The sequence below is a fragment of the Babylonia areolata genome, chromosome 1 (assembly GCF_041734735.1).
Source record: "Babylonia areolata isolate BAREFJ2019XMU chromosome 1, ASM4173473v1, whole genome shotgun sequence".
Classification (NCBI taxonomy): domain Eukaryota; kingdom Metazoa; phylum Mollusca; class Gastropoda; order Neogastropoda; family Buccinidae; genus Babylonia; species Babylonia areolata.
In genome coordinates this window covers 19,801,739-19,819,882 of record NC_134876.1, presented here as the reverse complement: position 1 = coordinate 19,819,882, position 18,144 = coordinate 19,801,739, and the positions used below count along the sequence as shown (strand labels likewise).

Genomic DNA, 18,144 nt, shown 5'->3' with positions numbered 1-18,144 from the left:
AGTGTGGACTGTTCAGACTTCAGTCACTGTGTATCAACAAATCCAATTGTCCCAGTACCCGGGTGTTCCCATATGTATGTAAAGGAACATAATAACATACTTTGTTTGCTAAAGAAGGGAAATGGAAAGAGACTGTCACTTTAGTTTCTCTCCTTTAAACACACACACACACACACACACACTCACACTCCCCCACACAGTCTTGTCTCCCTCCCCGACCCCCTCACCACCTCCACCCCCCTTCACACATGCTCCATACCAGGAGGAGGGAGGGGGAACAGGGCATTTCAGGCACGGGTGAATAGTAGGTTGAGTTCTCCCAACTGGGGGTACACGGTGACCTTTGGCTATTGTAGCAAGTGCTGTGGGGAGATAGCAGTGTGGCTGTTACGTAACAAAGGAGCTGAAAGGAGGAAGGGGGATTACTCATGAATGGGTTCCCCAGATAGTCTTCTCCCTTGTTACACCTTCTACCGTGTGGGTTGTACCCACTCCTGTTGCCTTCTTTCCTATCAATACTGCTGTGCCCCCCCTCCCCTCCCACACACACACATACACACACACACACACACCCCTCCGCACTCTCTCTCATTTCTGGTCTCTGAGAATGTGTATGTGTGTGTTCTTCTGTGTCTCTCTGTCCGTCAGTCTGTCATGGGTGCAGGCATTCTGTGTTTGTCACTAATGTCAGCCCATCTGTCTTTAGTGAATGTGTTTGTGTTCTTCTGTGTCTCTGTCAGCCTATACGTCTGTCTTCCTATCTTTCTTTCTCTTTTTAGCCACCCCAACCCCACGCCCCTTGTCTTTCTCTGTTTCTGTCTAAGCCTGTCTTTCTCTCACAGTTTCTTTTGTCACTTTGCTATAATGTTTAATTCATTGACTGAACTCTTGTATGTATGATTCAGTATGATCTCTCTCTTTCTCTCTCTCTCTCTTTAATCATTTAAGAAAACACAAACATAAAACAAATATACCAACAAGTGATTGGAATGATATGTTTATGTGTCTTTGGACAGTTTTTGTTAGAATGGAAAGAAGGGTTTGAGGGGGATAATCAATGTTAATAATCATAGGTATCTGCAGTTAGGATTGAAATTGATACTTATTTTGATGGGAAAAGATTTTTATGCAGACAAACAAGCATACACACACACTTGCTTTTACACACATCTGCACACAGACACACACACACACACACACACACACACACACACACTCGTAAGTATACACACCCAAACATACATCTTATATTTTCAGTGCATCCATCCGCAAGACACTGAAATTAGTTATTGTTTATTGCAGTCATCTGCAAAACTCTTTGATTATTATTTTCTTTTTTTCTTTTTGCAGCCGTATTCAAGACATTGTAGAATTTTATGCATTGCCCATACAAGTTATCCACTAATCTCAGCAGTGAGTTGTGTCTCAAGACCAATCAGTGCATTCGTTCTGTGCATTAGTCAGGCATCTGGTTCACCGAGCACCCCCTCACCTTTTTTATTATTAAAAATTTTTTTTTTTTTTTTTTTTTTTTGGATAGAGGTGGAGTAGTTTATATGGATCAGTTATCATGCGTTGACTCCACCTTGAAACAAACTGAAACATAAGACACTGTTGAATATGTTTTTATTTTATTCTGTTTATAATCATTGATATTCTGGATTATTGCAGCTGTTTGCATAACTCTGTAATTATACACAGGTTTCATTCAAACAAATTGAAACGTAATAAACTACTACCTTTTTTTTTCATTTGTTTTGTTTTGTTTTGTTTTTTTACAATCAGTGATCAGATTATTACAGCTGTCTGCATAACTCTGTAACATGTTACTTTGAAACAAACTGAAACATAGAACACTCATATATTTTTTTTTTCGTATTTCTTAGCAATCATGATCTCCTGATTATTGCAGCTGTCTGCATAATTTATGTTATATTGCATGTTTCTTTGAAACAAATTGAAACATAAGACATTATTAGTTATTCATTTATTTATTTATTATATATTTTTTTGTTACCATGTTACCATCACTAATCTCCAAAATATTGCAGCTGTCAACCCCCCAAAACGGAGTATGGCTGCCTATATGGCAGGGTAAAAATGGTCACACAGGTAAAAGCCCACTCGTATACATATGAGCGAATGTGAGAGTTGCAGCCCATGAACGAAGAAGAAGAAGAAGCTGTCTCTGTAACTCAGTAACTGCACCTGTTTCTTAATTAACCTGCTGTGTACGTTCCGTTTCCAGAAAAGCATGACGGGCAGCACAATGACGCTGGAGGGCCCGTCCAGCGCCAAGAACACCATACTGCTGGCTGCCTGCGGCAACAATGAGCTCCTACCCCAGAACCCGGAGCTCCCTGCCGACCTCTTCACCTCTTGCCTTACCACCCCCATCCGCATGGCACTGCGCTGGTGGGTGTCTGATGGGGAAGTTCAGGGGACTGAAATATTTGTACTCTCCGATTCCCTCCCACCCCCTTCTCCTGGCAGTGAAAGGGTTAAGGAGACAATAATGTTTGAAATGATATTCCAGGGGCTTTAGCTGTGGCTGTTTGTGTGCATACATGCTTGTGTGTGCGTGAAAGTACATGCATATATGTGTGTGTGTGTGTGTCTGTGTGTGTGGTTGAGAAACCATTTTCAGCTGTATGCTATTCTGTGTTTTCGTGCTTTTATTTTATTTTATTTTCTAATTTGCTTCTGTTTTTGTCAGAAGATTTGATGTTTTATACTTATCACTCAGTCTCTTTGTCAGTGACTGATGCATATGTGGTTTTCCTTTCCAGGTACGTTCTGCAGAGTTCTGGCAAGTTGATCACAGGTCTTACCCTGGATATGGTAGACAAGTAAGTCTTTTGAAAAATGCTTTGATTGTGTATGGGTTTTTTGTTGTTGCTTTTTTTTTTTGCTTTCTTTTTTTTTTCAATGTTACTTTAGGGACTAGGATTTTGTGGACAAATAAGACAAGAAAGAATTGAGAAATCTTTTAATTCTGAGGGTGTAGGTAAGGTTTTTAACGTGATCAGCATTGGGTTTTTCATGTTCTGATATCCACTGTCTCTAACTTTTCCAAGTTCAGAGTGGGTTATAACTTAAATGACATGTCTGATAATGGGCTTTGAAAATCACCTCATACAAATCTAAAAAAAATCCTTTTCAAGCAGTCTCTACATAATGAAGGCACTCCATTCCATATTCATGTTACATGGTTCCATATCTATTTCTTCCACATGTGTTCGTGTTTGCCAGTGTTTGTGTTTGTGTGGGTGCATATGCATGCTTGTGAGTGTGCATGTGTGCGTCCGTGTGTGTATGTGTGTTCTTGTGTGCTTTGAGGTTTGAAAGAGCTATGTAAAATTTAAATGGACTATTATTGGTAAAAGCAGAAGAGTGTGATGATGTCTGGGTGTCTGCATGGCTTTGTGTTACCTGCAGAATACCTGGGCAGTTAAATGACCGGCGCACAATGCTGGGGGAATTAAACTGGATTTTCACAGCCATCACTGACACCATCGCTTGGAACACCTTGCCCAGAGGTCAGAATAACTATGTGGTGGTCATTTGGTTTGTGTGTGTGTGTGTGTGTGTTTATCTGTATGTACTTGTATGTGATCATACATGTGTGTGGGAGTGTGTTTGTACAAAAAGTGTGTGTTTGTACAAAAAGTGTATGTGTGTGTGTGTTGAATTTTACTTTAATTACACATACTTAACCGTGACCTACTAGTGCAAACTGCGGCAGGGGTCTGATTCCTGTCCTGTGCAAACTACTATCCGCCTATGCGGAGAAAACGAAAGTAGCTACGGCTGGTGTGTGTGTTGAATTTTACTTCTTTTCACGATGTGATGATTGTGAGTGTGTAAGGGGAAAGCATGCTTCTGTGTGTAGAAAAAGTGTTGATTTTGGTTTTGTGTGCTTGTATGTGTGTGAGAAACGGAGATGGAGAAAGAAATGACCCATGTTTTCTTTTGTGTGTGTGTATTTCTCTGGAAAAAAAAGTATCCATGATTTGTTTACTGTGTATTTGTATTACTTAGGAAAAGTAACAAATGTTTTGTTTTATGTGTTTGTGCCTGTGTGTGTGTGTGTATGTGTGTGTGTTTGCATACATGTGTGTGTGTGTGTGTGTAGAGTTGTTTCAGAAACTGTTTCGGCAGGATCTGCTGGTGGCCAGCTTGTTTCGCAACTACCTGCTGGCGGAGAGAATCATGCGGTCCTACAACTGTGAGCCCATCTCCTTACCAAAGCTGCCTCCCACTTACCAGCACCCCATGTGGTATGTGGTCACTGGAATGGTTCTTGTGTGTGTGTGTGTGTGTGTGTGTGTATGTGTGCATGTGTGTGTGTGAGTCTCTGTGTGTGTGTCTACACATCAGAGGTGGCATAATAGTTAAGACGTTTATCTACCAGTGCAATGTCTTTGAGAATCTGGGTTCGAATCCTGGTCTCGCCCTTTCTCACAAGTTTGAACTGGAAATCAAACTGATGATCTTGTCATTTGGATGTGACAATAAAGTGAGGTCCTGTGTGCAGCATGCACTTGGTGCACTGAAAAAGTAGCTGTGGCAGCACAAGTATTGTCCTCTGGCAAAAGTCTGCAGTAGAAATCCACTCTGTGATAGGCACATAAATGTATATATGCATGCACTCAAGGCCAGACAAGCCCATAGGCCGGTCATGCATCTGCCTAGCGGATGTGGTAAAGTGTATATAGATTTATCTGAATGTAGTGACACATCCTTGAGAAACTGAATCAGACTTGGCTGTGTGTGTGTGTGTGTGGTGTGTGTGTGTGTACTGACAATAATGCAGTGGCCCCTGGTCATATCGACATAAACAAGATTGAAGTGCTAAGTTCATCTTCTGAAGCTCGCTCTCTCTCTCGCTCTCTCTCTCTCTCTCTCTCTCTCTCTCTCTCTCACTCTGTGTGTGTGTTTACTGATAACAATGCAATGGCTCCTGCTCATATCAAAATAAACAAGAATCATGTGCTGTGTTAATCTGCTGAAGCTCTCTCTCTCTTACGGTGTGTGTGTGTGTGTGTGTGCGTGTGTGCGCGTGTGACACACTGACAACAATGCAATGGCCCCTGCTCATATCATGTGTGTGTGTGTGTGTGTACTGACAACAGTGCAATGACCCTGCTCATATCGAAATAAACAAGAATCATGTGCTGTATTTATCTTCTGAAGCTTGGTCTCTCACTGTGTGTGTGTGTGTGTGTGTGTGTGTGTGTGTGTGTGCAGGCAAGCATGGGACATGGCGCTGGACCTGTGCCTGCAACAGTTGCCTTTGGACGAGAACGGGGAGAACTTCAAGCACTGCCCTTTCTTCGCCGAACAGCTCACTGCCTTCCAGGTGTGGCTCATGTATGGCTTTGAGAACAGACCACCTCCACACCAGCTGCCCATCGTTCTGCAGGTACTGCTGTGGGTGTGTGTGTGGTGGGGAAACAGGGTGTTTTGGTGTGGTGTGTGTGGGTGTCCTGGGTTCTGTGTGTGTGGTAGGGGAAGGGGCTGTTTTGGTGTCGTGTGGTGTGTGTGGGTGTGGTGGGTTGTTTGTGTGTGGTGGGGGAAGGGGGTGTTTTGGTGTGGTGTGTGTGGGTGTGCTGGGCAGGGTTGTTTGTGTGTGGTGGGGGGAGGGGGTGTTTTGGTGTGGTGTGTGTGGGTGTGGTGGGTTGTGTGTGTGTGGTGGGGGAAGGGGGTGTTTTGGTGTGGTGTGTGTGGGTGTGGTGGGTTGTGTGTGTGTGTGATGTGGGAAGGGAGTGTTTTGTGTTTTGGTGTGGTGTGGTGGGTTGTTTGTGTGTGGTGGGTGTGGTGGGGGAAGGGGGTGTTTTGGTGTGGTGTGTGTGGGTGTGCTGGGCTGGGTTGTTTGTGTGTGGTGGGGGAAAGGCGGTGGTTTGGTGTGGTGTTTGTGGATGTGGTGGGTAGTTTGTGTGTGGTGCGGGGAAGGGGGTGTTTTGTGTGTTGGTGTGGTGTTTGTGGGTGTGTTTGTTGGGGAGGGTGTTTTTTTTATGTTTGTGTGCTTGTGTGTGTTTTTATGAGGGGATAGGGGGGTGTTTGGGGATAGAGGTGTGTGTGTGGAGTGGGAGGGGGGAAGGGAGGAGAAAAGGGAATGGGTATTTATGTGTGTGTGTGTGTGTGTGTAAGTAGTGGGTGTGTTTGTGTGTGACATTTATGTGCGAGTTTGTGGCTTTTTGTGCATATCAGTCACTGTGTATGTTTGTAGTGAGCAGTGTGTGTGATCATGACCATTTTCAGTACTTAAGCGGCAAATGCTCTGATGAGTTTCTGTATTATTCAGTTTATTTTAGTGTGTATTTTTACTAATTAATGATTGGCTTACTGTTATTGATGCTGTATGACTGTTTTACGTTCATGCTGTCACTTGTGTATCTGCACGCATGCTTGCCTTTGTAAAATATATGGATGCTCTTACACCTGCACATGCACTCAAACACACACACACACACACACACACACACACTCTCTCTCCCACATGCTCACTCTCCTACATTTGCACACACAAATGCATATGCACTTGTACTCACACCTTCACATGTGCATGTATGCACATGCACACACACACCCACCTACACCCATACCCACCCATGCACGCATGTACGCAGGCACACACATACACACACACATACGAGAGAGAGAGAGACACACACACACACACACACACACACACACACACACACACACACACACACATACACACAAACACAAACACACACACACATACACACACACACACACACACACACACACACACACACACATGCATGAGTCAGTGGAAGAAGTTTTCTAAAGGAATGGTCTCACACTTCAGATACATAGCAGTTCATGTCAAGGTCATGTTGCTGGAAGCTTGAAATAATATCCCTGATCTTTCTTCTCCAAGGTTCTTCTGAGTCAGGTGCACCGTTTGCGAGCTTTGGATCATCTGGGGAAGTTCCTGGATCTGGGGCCATGGGCAGTCAATCTGGTGAGTGTGGGGTGTGTGCTGTGGACCTCTCCTTCTTTGTTTGCCACTGCAGTTCAGATGAGATGATAAACCGAGGTCCCATGTGCAGCATGCACTTAGCTCATGTAAAAGAATTCACAGCAACAAAAAGGTTGTCACTGGGAACAAATCTGTAAAAAGAAATCCACCCTCTTTTTTCTGTCTGCAAGTGCTATTGTATTTGTTTTCCTTGTCTTTTTTTTTTTATTTTTTTTTTTAAACAGTATTCTATGACACATTAAAGATGTCTGAATCGATTGAATTTTACTGACTTTTATCTCTGCTTTGCTACTTTGTATCTTTTGTATTTTGAAATGGCTGTTGTGGAGTGTTTGAACAATGTTTTAGATATCTGTTTTACTTTTGGTTTTTATTGTTGAAAATCTTCATTGTTACACATTAGGGAGGAAGGGGAGGGAGATGGACAGGAGGCAGGTTGATAGATGCACATCAGGGAGGGGGCTGGTGGGGGAGGAGACACAATGAGTGTGTATTTGTGTGAGTATATATTTGCATGTGAGATACACCTTTTGTGTTCTTTTTCACATTTTATTTATTGTGATTGATGTAACTAGACCGGAAAACTATAAAAAAATAAAAATAAAAAAAAAAGCTTGTGGAGAGCTTTCTGTGAATGGAATTTGACTACGTGAAAAGAAAACAAAGTATGATTGTGACGGTCTTGATGTCTTGGAAAGAATGATTTCATTTATGGGTGTGTGTGTGTGCATGTTTGTATTTGTATTTTATTATATTTTTTTCAAAAGATAATTACGATGGGACTTTGTGTGTCTTCCAGGCACTGTCTGTAGGGATCTTTCCCTACGTCCTGAAGCTTCTCCAGAGTTCTGCCAAAGAGCTGCGACCCCTGCTGGTCTTCCTGTGGGCTAAAATCATGGCAGTGGATGGTGTGAGTGATTTCATTTAACCCTATCACAGCTAACAGAACCTGTTTCTGTGGACTAAAATCATGGCAGTGGATGGTGTGAGTGATTTCATTTAACCCTATGACAGCTAACAGAGCCTGTTTCTGTGGGCTAAGAGTGGACGGTGTGAGTGATTTCATTTAACCCTATGACAGCTAACAGAGCCTGTTTCTGTGGGCTAAGAGTGGACGGTGTGAGTGATTTCATTTAACCCTATGACAGCTAACAGAACCTGTTTCTGTGGACTAAAATCATGGCAGTGGACGGTGTGAGTGATTTCATTTAACCCTATGACAGCTAACAGAGCCTGTTTCTGTGGACTAAAATCATGGCAGTGGACGGTGTGAGTGATTTCATTTAACCCTCTGACAGCTAACAGAGCCTATTTCTATGGGCTAATGGTGGATGGTGTGAGTGATTTCATTTAACCCTTTTATAGCTAACAGAACCTGTTTCTGTGGGCTATGGCAGTGGATGGTGTGAGTGATTTCATTTAACCCTTTCATAGCTAACAGAACCTGTTTCTGTGGGCTATGGCAGTGGATGGTGTGAGTGATTTCATTTAACCCTTTCATAGCTAACAGAACCTGTTTCTGTGGGCTATGGCAGTGGATGGTGTGAGTTATGTCATTTGACCCTTTCACAACTAACAGAGTCATTTTGCTCAGCTGTATGCCGAGAAAGCGCTCAGAAAAAAAGGGAGAATCATGCTAGTGATATCTCTGAAATATTGAAGATGATAGTATGAAATGTGTACACCACCTTGCTGCATACTAAACCTGTATATGACATGACTTTTGGTGTGTACTGCCCACCATCTCATTAACTCCAGTGCTTCTTGAACTTATGCTCATTGTGTGTGTATCTTTGTGGGTGCACACTCTTGTGTTTGTCTTAATTGAATGCATGCATGTACATGCATGTAAATGCTATGAACTCCCTGTCTGGGAGGTGTGAGTATCAGTCTGTATTATTATTATTATTATTATTATTATTATCTTTTTATTGATTTATTCATTATTAGAAAAAAAATAATGTTGATATTGGTTCCAGACCTGTCAGATAGAGTTGGTGAAGGACATGGGACACCGATACTTCCTCAATGTTCTGAATGATCAGCAGGGGATGTCGGTGAGTGCATCAGTTCTTCTCTTCGTCCACTCTTTCCTCCACCCCCACCCCCTTTTTTCCTGCGTCTATGGCTGCAACTCCCAGGTTCACTCGTACGTATCAGTGGGCTTTAAGCATATGAGGGTTCCAGCCACGCCAAGTAGGCAGCCATATTCTGATTTAGGGGTGTGGGTGGGTTTGCACTCGTTTCCAGAACCCTCCAAATGCTGATGTAGATCACAGGATCTTTATCATGTGTATTTGATCTTCTGCATGCATGTACACATGAAGGGTGTTCAGGCACCAGCAGAGCTACACATCTGTTCACCGGGCAGATTGGATAAATCTCTACCTTTGACCCACCAGGTGTTGTGACCTGGATTCAAACCCTGGACCCTCAGATTGAAAGTTTTAACAGTTAGACCACTCAGCTGTTGCGTCAGTCTGTAGAGTCTGCATTTTTTAATCATGATTATATCAGTCTGTGTGTGTAAACAGACATGATAATAATGAATATCGGTAACCCGGGTAATTCAAGAACCTGTATATTGTTTACGTTACTGGACAGACAGAATTAAAGCATTGGAGCTCAGCATCAAGTCTGTTACTCTATTGAATGAAATAATGGGACTCTACGTATGATCAGAATTTAGCCTGTGATAATTCCTTTCATTCTATTTTTCTTCAGTGTTTGGCAATTTTATTGATAGATATTGGAAATATTTTTTTTACTGTATATTTTCAGTATGGTTGAGTTCACTTGTTTCAGTTGTGGTCTCTTCAGCATTGTGCCTCCTTATTTTCATGGGGATTTTAGAAAAGAAAAGAAAAAGAACGGCTCATTGTTCTGGTGAAAGAGAATGGATGAAAAAGAATGGTATTATTATTATTGTTCAGTTTCAAAGCTCAGAAGTGTCATGGCTGAAGAAACATGAAACGCAGTGTGTTAAGTTTAGAGGTCAGTATTAGAGTGAAAAGGAAACGAAATGATGGGTATTGTGTGACGTGTTGCAGCCTGAACACCGCACAATGGCTGCTTTCATTCTGGCAGTGACCATGAACTCCTTCAGACTCGGCCAGGTAAGAGCTGCTGTTTGACTTCGCTTTGACAACATTCACCACCATTTTATGCCAGTTGTTCAGAACAAATTCTTATTTGTACTAGTATAGTGCCTGTCCTGGGTCAGAGACCAAGCTGAAAGCATGTCACAAACAGTCATTTGCAAAACAGGCTGTTTACCTGGGCAGAGCAGACTGTGAGCTGCCTTTTGGCACTCATCATGCATTTCCTGTGTCATCTGACCAAGCTTCAGTCATGTGCACGCATGCACTCACATACATGTACATTAGCATCTACAACAGCATTCTGATTTGTAGAATTATTTTTATTGTCAGTAATTATATAAGTTAAGGTTCATATTTCAGTTGAATTAAAGTAATACGTGTATGTTTTGTGTGTGTGTGGTGTGTATGGTGTATGTGTGTGTGTGTGTGTGTGTGTGTGTATGGTTATACATACGTTTGTGTGTGTTTATGGTGTGTGTGGTGTGTTTGTGTGTTGTGTGTGTGTGTGTGTTTACTGCAGGAGAACTGCATGCAGAGCAGCCTGATATCCACCTGCCTTGAACAGCTTCATGACAGCAGTGCAGAACTACGTCAGTGGCTGGCCATCTGTCTGGGCAAGGTCAGTGTGTTTGCTATCCCTTGCTTGAAACATTTTTGTTCAAGAAACGGGACAGTACACAGTGTTCACTTTACACTCTGTAGAGCGGTGGCCTTGTGGCAACAAGTTTGCCAAGGGAGCGAGAGAATCTGAGCACACTGGTTCAGATCCCATGCTCACCAGTATATTTTCTCCCCCTCTGCTGGACCTTGAGAGGTGGTCTGGATGCTATTCATTTGGATGAGATGATGAACCAAGGTCCTGTTATGTGTAGCATGCACTTAGCACATATGAAAGAACTCAACAGCAACAAAAAGGTTGCCCTTGGCAAAATTCTTCAGAAAACTCCACTTTGATAGGAAAACAAACACACTTTCAGGCAGAGAAAAGAAAAGAAAATGGTGGTGCGACAAGCTTTCCCTGGGGAGAGCAACCTGAATGTTCACAAAGGATATCTGTTGTGACAAAGAGTAATATATAATACACTACAATACAATATAAAAAATGAAGTCATGACAGAAAAAGACTTAGCAACAACAGCTTATGTCATGCTTTTTCATATATAATGCATACAGTCAACAAACGCAACGGTGAAGGATACATAGAATGTTCGCTCACTCTTGATTTGATAGCTGAACACTTCTGTTTTAGTGATGAATTTTTTTTCTCATTTAAAAAAAAAAATATTGATGAGTATGTATAGTCATCGATTAACATGAAAAAAAAAAGTTTATTCCTTTTTACTTTTGAAAGCAAACAAACCTGCCTGCCATTCCAGTGTCACTGTTCATTCTGGAAGTGACAGAGCAAAGAAAGAAATGTTATACTGTTCCTGCCATGAAAATAGCTACTACAAATTCAAGTTTCCTATCATATTTCATCATCAACAGCATGATAGAAGTTGCATGTTCACCATTAACAGCTTTCATGTTTTAGATCAAAGAAGACATTTTGATGAATGTACGGTTAATTGTCTGTGCCATGTTATCTTGGAATTTTTTTTTTTCAAAAGATGACATAGCTGTGGGAAAGATGCTGGGGAAATGTGGACTCTGGCTGCTGGTTATGTGTATAAACCCTTTTCATTATTTAGATATTTTTTTCAGATTTGGACAAACTACAACAAAGCACGTTGGTGCGGGGTGCGGGACAGTGCGCATGAGAAGCTGTACAAGCTTCTCAAGGACCCTTCACCGGAGGTAAGAGACTTTTCTTTCCATTCTCTGTCAGCTCTGGCAATTTTGAAGTGCCTCACAAGTTCTTCACTTGGAGGAATGTGCCAGAATGGTCAAGACACTTCTGCCAGTACAGTGTCCTTGAGGGTGTGGGTTTGAATCCCAGTCTCACCCTTTCTCCCAAGTTTGACTGGAAAATCAGACTGAGTGTCGGTCATTCGGATGAGACTATAAACTGAGGTCCTGCGTATAGCATACACTTGGTGCACTGAAAAAGAACCCACGGCAGCGAAAGGGTTGTCCTCTAGCAAAATTCTGTTGAAGGAGCCCACACCTGATAGGTACACGTATAACTCCATGCGCTCAAGGCCTGACTAAGTGCATTTGGTAATGCTACTGGTCAGACATCTGCCTTGAAGATGTGATGTAGCGTACGTGGATTTGTCAGAACGCAGTTAAGCCTCCTTGAGAAACTGAAACTGAATCTCATTGTTTTCTGGATCTTCTGTCAGGTCTTGTGGTCCTGATGTGCCTTTCCATATGATCAGGAAAAGAACACATGAAAAAAAAAATGAATAAAGAATATTGTGTTTTATATGAAGGTTTTCTTTATGTAAAAAATTAAATGCACCTCCTTGTGGATTGACCTTTAAGATTTTTAATCATCAATCCCTTAATAATATTTTTTTCGGAATGATTCAGCGCTTATAGCTTTTAGAGGCGTTTGATTGGCTAAGAGCGGACCGGGCAAGACGGCTCGTCTTTTCACTGTTAAGTGCGCGAAATTTAGCCAAGCAGAGCAAACCGATAGGCCTAGTTTGCATCAGTTTGACATGGTAAGTATATGTATCACCAAACATGGAGTATAATACAAGCTTCTCCTTTTTGTACCATAATCATGTGAAAACACATCCATCAAGGTTTGTGAACAAGGAAAACAAATGCAGTTTCCAGACAAGTGTTGTGCTATGTAGTTATCAACCATTTTGGAGTTGACAACCATGTATGGAAGTATATCCTTGCTTTCTTGATTGTTATATCACCATCACTGACCCTGTTCAGAGAGAACCACAGAAGACAATCAGCTGCCTAATGCTTGTTTAGATATTTTAGGTTATTTTAGGCTAATGTTTTACACACATAGGGTGGGCTGTCAAGGCCTGACAAGTGCATTTGGTTATGTGAAGGTCTGGCATCTGCTCCTGGTTTGTTTTTTTTGTTTTTTGTTTTTTTTCTTTTGAAAGCGTATGTGGTGTATGTAGCATACAGAGATGCCAGTTGTTACGATTTCGCTGTATTTTGTTACGCTAGATCGCAGTTTGTTCCCACGTTACATCAACGTCAAAATTGTTCCGACAAGTTCATTTTCGACTACATAGCGTGGTTAGGTGCTTTCCTGTTGTAACATTACCCAGATGCTCCAGACCTATCAATCACAAGGCCAGGGCAGTCACTACTAACCTTGGTCTCATGTGATGATGTTCAGCTAATCACGTGCGTGTTTACATTGAAACAGTATTGAGTGGACCAGTCAGCTTAATCGTAGGAGTTACACCGTGTTGCAGGTAAGCCCAGGTGTTTGTATGCTTTGTGTTCCAACCAAATCCAAAATGTTCCTACCAAACTTAATGTTTCACTACACATACTTAACCATGACCCACTAGTGCAGACTCCGGCAGGGAGTCCGATTCCTGTCCTGTGCAAACTACTATCCGCCTAAAACGAAAGTAGCTACCAAACTTAATGATTGTTCCTACAAACTGTTCTTACAAACACTTGAGAGGGGTTGGCATCTCTGAGCATATTTGGATCCGTCTGCATAGTTGAACACATTGAAACAAACTGACAGATGATGAACTGGTGTGCAGGTGAGGGCGTCAGCAGTGTTTGCCCTGGGTACGTTTGTCTTCAACGGCACGGAGCAGACTGACCACGCCAATAGCGTGGAGCTGGGCGTGGGTATGACGCTGGTGCAGTGCGCCTCCGATGGCAGTCCTCTCGTCCGCAAGGTCCCTTGAGCTCTTCTGCTTCTTCTTCCGTGTCTGTCCGGATTGAATTGTCCTTCTTTTTTTTATTCCTTTTAATTTGTACCGCCTGATGCTTGATTGTTTTTTTGCCAGTGCTCTGGCATCAAATCACACATGATAAAAAAAAATGCTGTGAATATAACTGGTGTATGAATACAGCGAAGGAAGAGAAGGGGAGAGGGTGAATTCAATAGATGGTTATTTAATCAGTGATGATATTAATAATCATTGTTAAATAAATAGTTAATTAGTCATTCAATTCATGATGTGATATTAATAATGATGGTAAGAAGAAAAATTGCAGTGAAATGAGGCATTTCCATTAATCAATGAATCAATCATCCATTCAATGAGTTAATTAGGCAGTTCCATTGATTAATCATTCATTCATTCATTTATTCAATCATTGAGTTGATTAGTGATGATGATTTTGATAATGATGGTAAGAAGAATAATAGTCAAATAAATAATCAATTTACACACACACACACACACACACACACACACAAAGACGCTTGTCCTGTGTTGCAGGAGCAGGTAGTGGCCTTGGTGAGGCTCGTTCAGAAGTGTATAGACATGCGCGCGCACACACACACACACACACACACACACACACACACACACACACACACTCACTCACTCACTCACTCACTCACTCAACACACACACACAAACACACACGTGTCCCATGCTCCAGGAGCTGGTGGTGGCCCTGGCGGAGCTGGTGAAGAAGTTCACACTCTCTCTCTCTCACACACAATCACATGCACACAAACACACACGCACATGTCTCATGTTTCATGGGGCTGGTGGACATGCACACGCACACGCACACACACAACACACAACACACACACACACACACACACACAAAACACACACACACACACACACACACACACACACACACACACACACACACAAAACACAACACACACACTAACACAAACACACACACACACATGTCTCATGTTCCAGGAGCTGGTGGTGGCCCTGGCGGGGCTGGTGGAGAAGTTTACACACACACACACACACACACACACACACACACACACACACACACACACACACACACACACACACACACACACACACACAAACACCACACACCACACACTAACACAAACACACACACACATGTGTCTCATGTTCCAGGAGCTGGTGGTGGCCCTGGCGGGGCTGGTGGAGAAGTTGACACACACACACACACACACATACACACACACACACATACACACACACACACACACACACACACGCACACACACACACCACACACTAACACAAACAAACACACACACATGTCTCATGTTCCAGGAGCTGGTGGTGGCTCTGGCAGGGCTGGTGGAGAAGTTTGAGCAGCAGTTCATGCTGGTGGCTGCCCGCATCAGCGAGGAGGAGAAGGGCAAGGACCGCTCCTCCCCCGTCATCGTGGCGGAAGCGGCTGGTGGGTGGTCAATTGTGTCACAGCCCGGGATAGGTATAACCATCAGAGCGGCCCCCCCGCCGCCCTCTTTTTGTCTTGATCTGGCGTTGATTATTGTTCTTTTTTTCTTGTGCTGTTCGCCACTGCTACTACTACTACTACTACTACCACTACTTCCACTTCTTACTTGCTGTGTAGCTGTGCCTGCCAGCACTTGCCTTGTACCACCACTACTAGCCTGTGTAGTGTGGATCGTGTGGGTATTGCTGGTGCTGTAGTAGTGGTGGCTGATCCTTGCACTGGTTCGGTCTCTTTGCCGCCGCCGACGTTTGCCTTGGTGCAGACTTCTTGACTGAGGGTTTTGATGCTAAAAGCAAAGCTGGAGGTTGATAGCTTTCTTCTTCTTCTGGTTTTTTTTTTTTTTTTTTTTTTTTCTTATGTTTCCATTCAGTTCAAAACAGCCAAAAAATGTCACTTATTTGGGCTTATTTATTTCTTCATTCATTTTTTTGTTTTTGTTTTGTTTCAGGGTTTTTTTGGTTGTTTTTTTTTCTAAAGTCTTTACTAATTTGAGCATGGTTATTTTTCATTTATTTATTTAGTTTAAAAAAAAATCAAATTCAAGCTTATTTCTTGATTCATTTGTTTTATTCACTCATTTGCTTTTTATTTATAATCATTATAAGTTTTGTTGTTTTCATGATTATTTTTAATCTTCTTTATCCATAAGTAGTGTTGATGAAAAAGGAACTTTTTTTTTATAGTTTTCTTCATGCCTGGGTGCATGTGAGGCCATTTCATGAACATTCAGGCAGGCAGTCTGCTTCCAGAAAATCCTCTTTCACAAAGAAATGCTCTTCTTGCCTGTGTATATAAATTGCTCTGCTAGAAGACTTGTTTTGCCTGATTGAAAATGCTCTGCCAGGTGCTCTGCTAGACTTGCATGAATGGACATTGGCTCAAGTCAGTTAAACACTTCTGGCTCTGAAAATCTTTTGGAAACCACATGCACCCATGTTTACATCAGTTTTTATTTTCGTGTTATTCTATGTTTTTGAAATATTGTTTTATTTCATTGTTTTATTTCATTTTATTCATATATCTATGTTCATTTCTTCGTTTAAAAAAAATATAATTTGTTAAGATGAGGGGCAAAACAGAACCAGTTGTATAGGATTATGTTAGTTTTGTGCGCTTGTTTTCAGATTTGTTTGCTTTTTGTTGCTTTGTATATTGTTTGCATCATCTTTTTCGGTGCATTTTACACTTCATTATATGATGGGATAGTGATGTTGATTTTTTATCTTTAGAAACATTAGATTAAAAAGAAAAATACATTTCGCTAATCTTTTCAATTAATTATTCATTCAAAAATTAAGTAGAGAGCTTGAAATCATGACAGCACAGTAGTCAGTAGTTAGATAGATGCTCGTTGCAGAAGGGTATAAGAAAGTTAAAAGGTCTGATAGCCTTTTACGACCATTTGGGGAAGTGGAATATTATCCAATGTGTCAAGCGCCTTATCCTCTCCTTCCATTTTGACCTTCCCCAACTGAAGACAGGAACACAGCCACACCTGGGGGAGGTGAGGAAAATCAGTGAAGTGTCTTTCTCAAGGACACAAAACCTTGTCAGAACGGGGTCTTGAACCCTGATGACTGGTGAACACAGCATCACAAGTCCCAACTCTTGGCCGATTCTGCCATGGTGCCTCCTTTGATATAAATCATTGTTTAATTACACATACTTAACCGTGACCCACTAGTGCAGACTCCGGCAGGGGTCTGACATTCCTGTCCTGTGCAAACTACTATCCGCCTATGCGGAGAAAACGAAAGTAGCTACGGCCGATAACCTCCTGGAAGTAGTTTGATATAAATCATGGATTTATCCAGCTCTTGGAATATACACATTTGACGTTGGTGTCCATGGTTCGTTGATTTCACTGACTGCAAAGTAGAGACGACCAAAGTTGGCATGGTCATCTTTTGATGTAACAGCACTATGTGCACACATCGGTAATCAGAGCAATGCTGCCTGCATTCCTTGTATCGCTGATGTTAAGTTTTTTATTTTATTTTCCAATTTTATTACTAACTGGGTACTGAAAAGTGTAGATTGTTTTATTGGCAAAAACATTATCTGCCCCCATGACAGGTCTGTTAGGAATTGTTTGTGACCAAATGATTACATTAGGTTGTTTTTGTTTTTTTTAATGTTCAGTTATCAGGTTTGGAAGAGGGAGTAGAAACATCAGGAGAACATCAGGGGTGGGGAAGGAAAGGGTTGGGGGGGGGGGGGGGGGGGGGAAGAAAAGAGAGGTGGGGTTGGGGGAGGCTACCTATTTGTAATGTTCCTGTCATAGGCATTCTCAGGATAGGCACATGCTGTTTTTGTCAGTGAAACGAAATTACATCCTCTTGGTTAAGGAAAGGTCCCATAGACCTCATCAGCCATTTGGGCAGTGATTTCATATCTGGTGCCCAGGGCCCAGCATAGGTAGGCAGGGCCCAGCATAGGTAGGCAGGGCCCAATCCTCAAGTTCCGCAGTTTTAACCAACCTGAGCAGAAATCAGGTATCAGTTAATACCCAGGTGGAGTGACGAAAATCAGAGTAAAGTTCTTTGCTTTTCCCAAGGACACAAAACTGTGTTGAAACAGGGCCTTGAACTCTGGTCACTGGTGATCACTGGTTCAGAAGTCCAACCCATAACCAGTTCTGCCACAGTGCCTCACTCTTTGTTGCAAATTGAAATTAATGTGTACGCTCCAAACATTAAGTGTTTTATGTTCAGCATTCTTGCT

General features: G+C 42.1%; 1 protein-coding gene across 4 annotated transcripts in view; it reads left to right on the top strand.

The window, feature by feature from the left end:
- LOC143280515 (regulatory-associated protein of mTOR-like) overlaps positions 1-18,144 on the top strand; it is a 57,041-nt gene that overhangs the window by 9,020 nt on the left and 29,877 nt on the right. For 2 of the 4 annotated variants that reach the window (XM_076585220.1, XM_076585204.1), the window contains exons 6-18: positions 2,249-2,415; positions 2,790-2,849; positions 3,439-3,539; positions 4,136-4,280; positions 5,251-5,425; positions 6,911-6,994; positions 7,812-7,922; positions 8,992-9,069; positions 10,063-10,128; positions 10,634-10,732; positions 11,818-11,910; positions 13,755-13,895; positions 15,231-15,360. In XM_076585220.1, the coding sequence (XP_076441335.1) occupies positions 2,249-2,415; positions 2,790-2,849; positions 3,439-3,539; positions 4,136-4,280; positions 5,251-5,425; positions 6,911-6,994; positions 7,812-7,922; positions 8,992-9,069; positions 10,063-10,128; positions 10,634-10,732; positions 11,818-11,910; positions 13,755-13,895; positions 15,231-15,360 (1,450 nt within the window). Of the gene's footprint in view, positions 1-2,248; positions 2,416-2,789; positions 2,850-3,438; positions 3,540-4,135; positions 4,281-5,250; positions 5,426-6,910; positions 6,995-7,811; positions 7,923-8,991; positions 9,070-10,062; positions 10,129-10,633; positions 10,733-11,817; positions 11,911-13,754; positions 13,896-15,230; positions 15,394-18,144 lie in introns of all 4 variants that reach the window. The other 2 variants (XM_076585211.1, XM_076585196.1) reach the window with 1 other exon arrangement.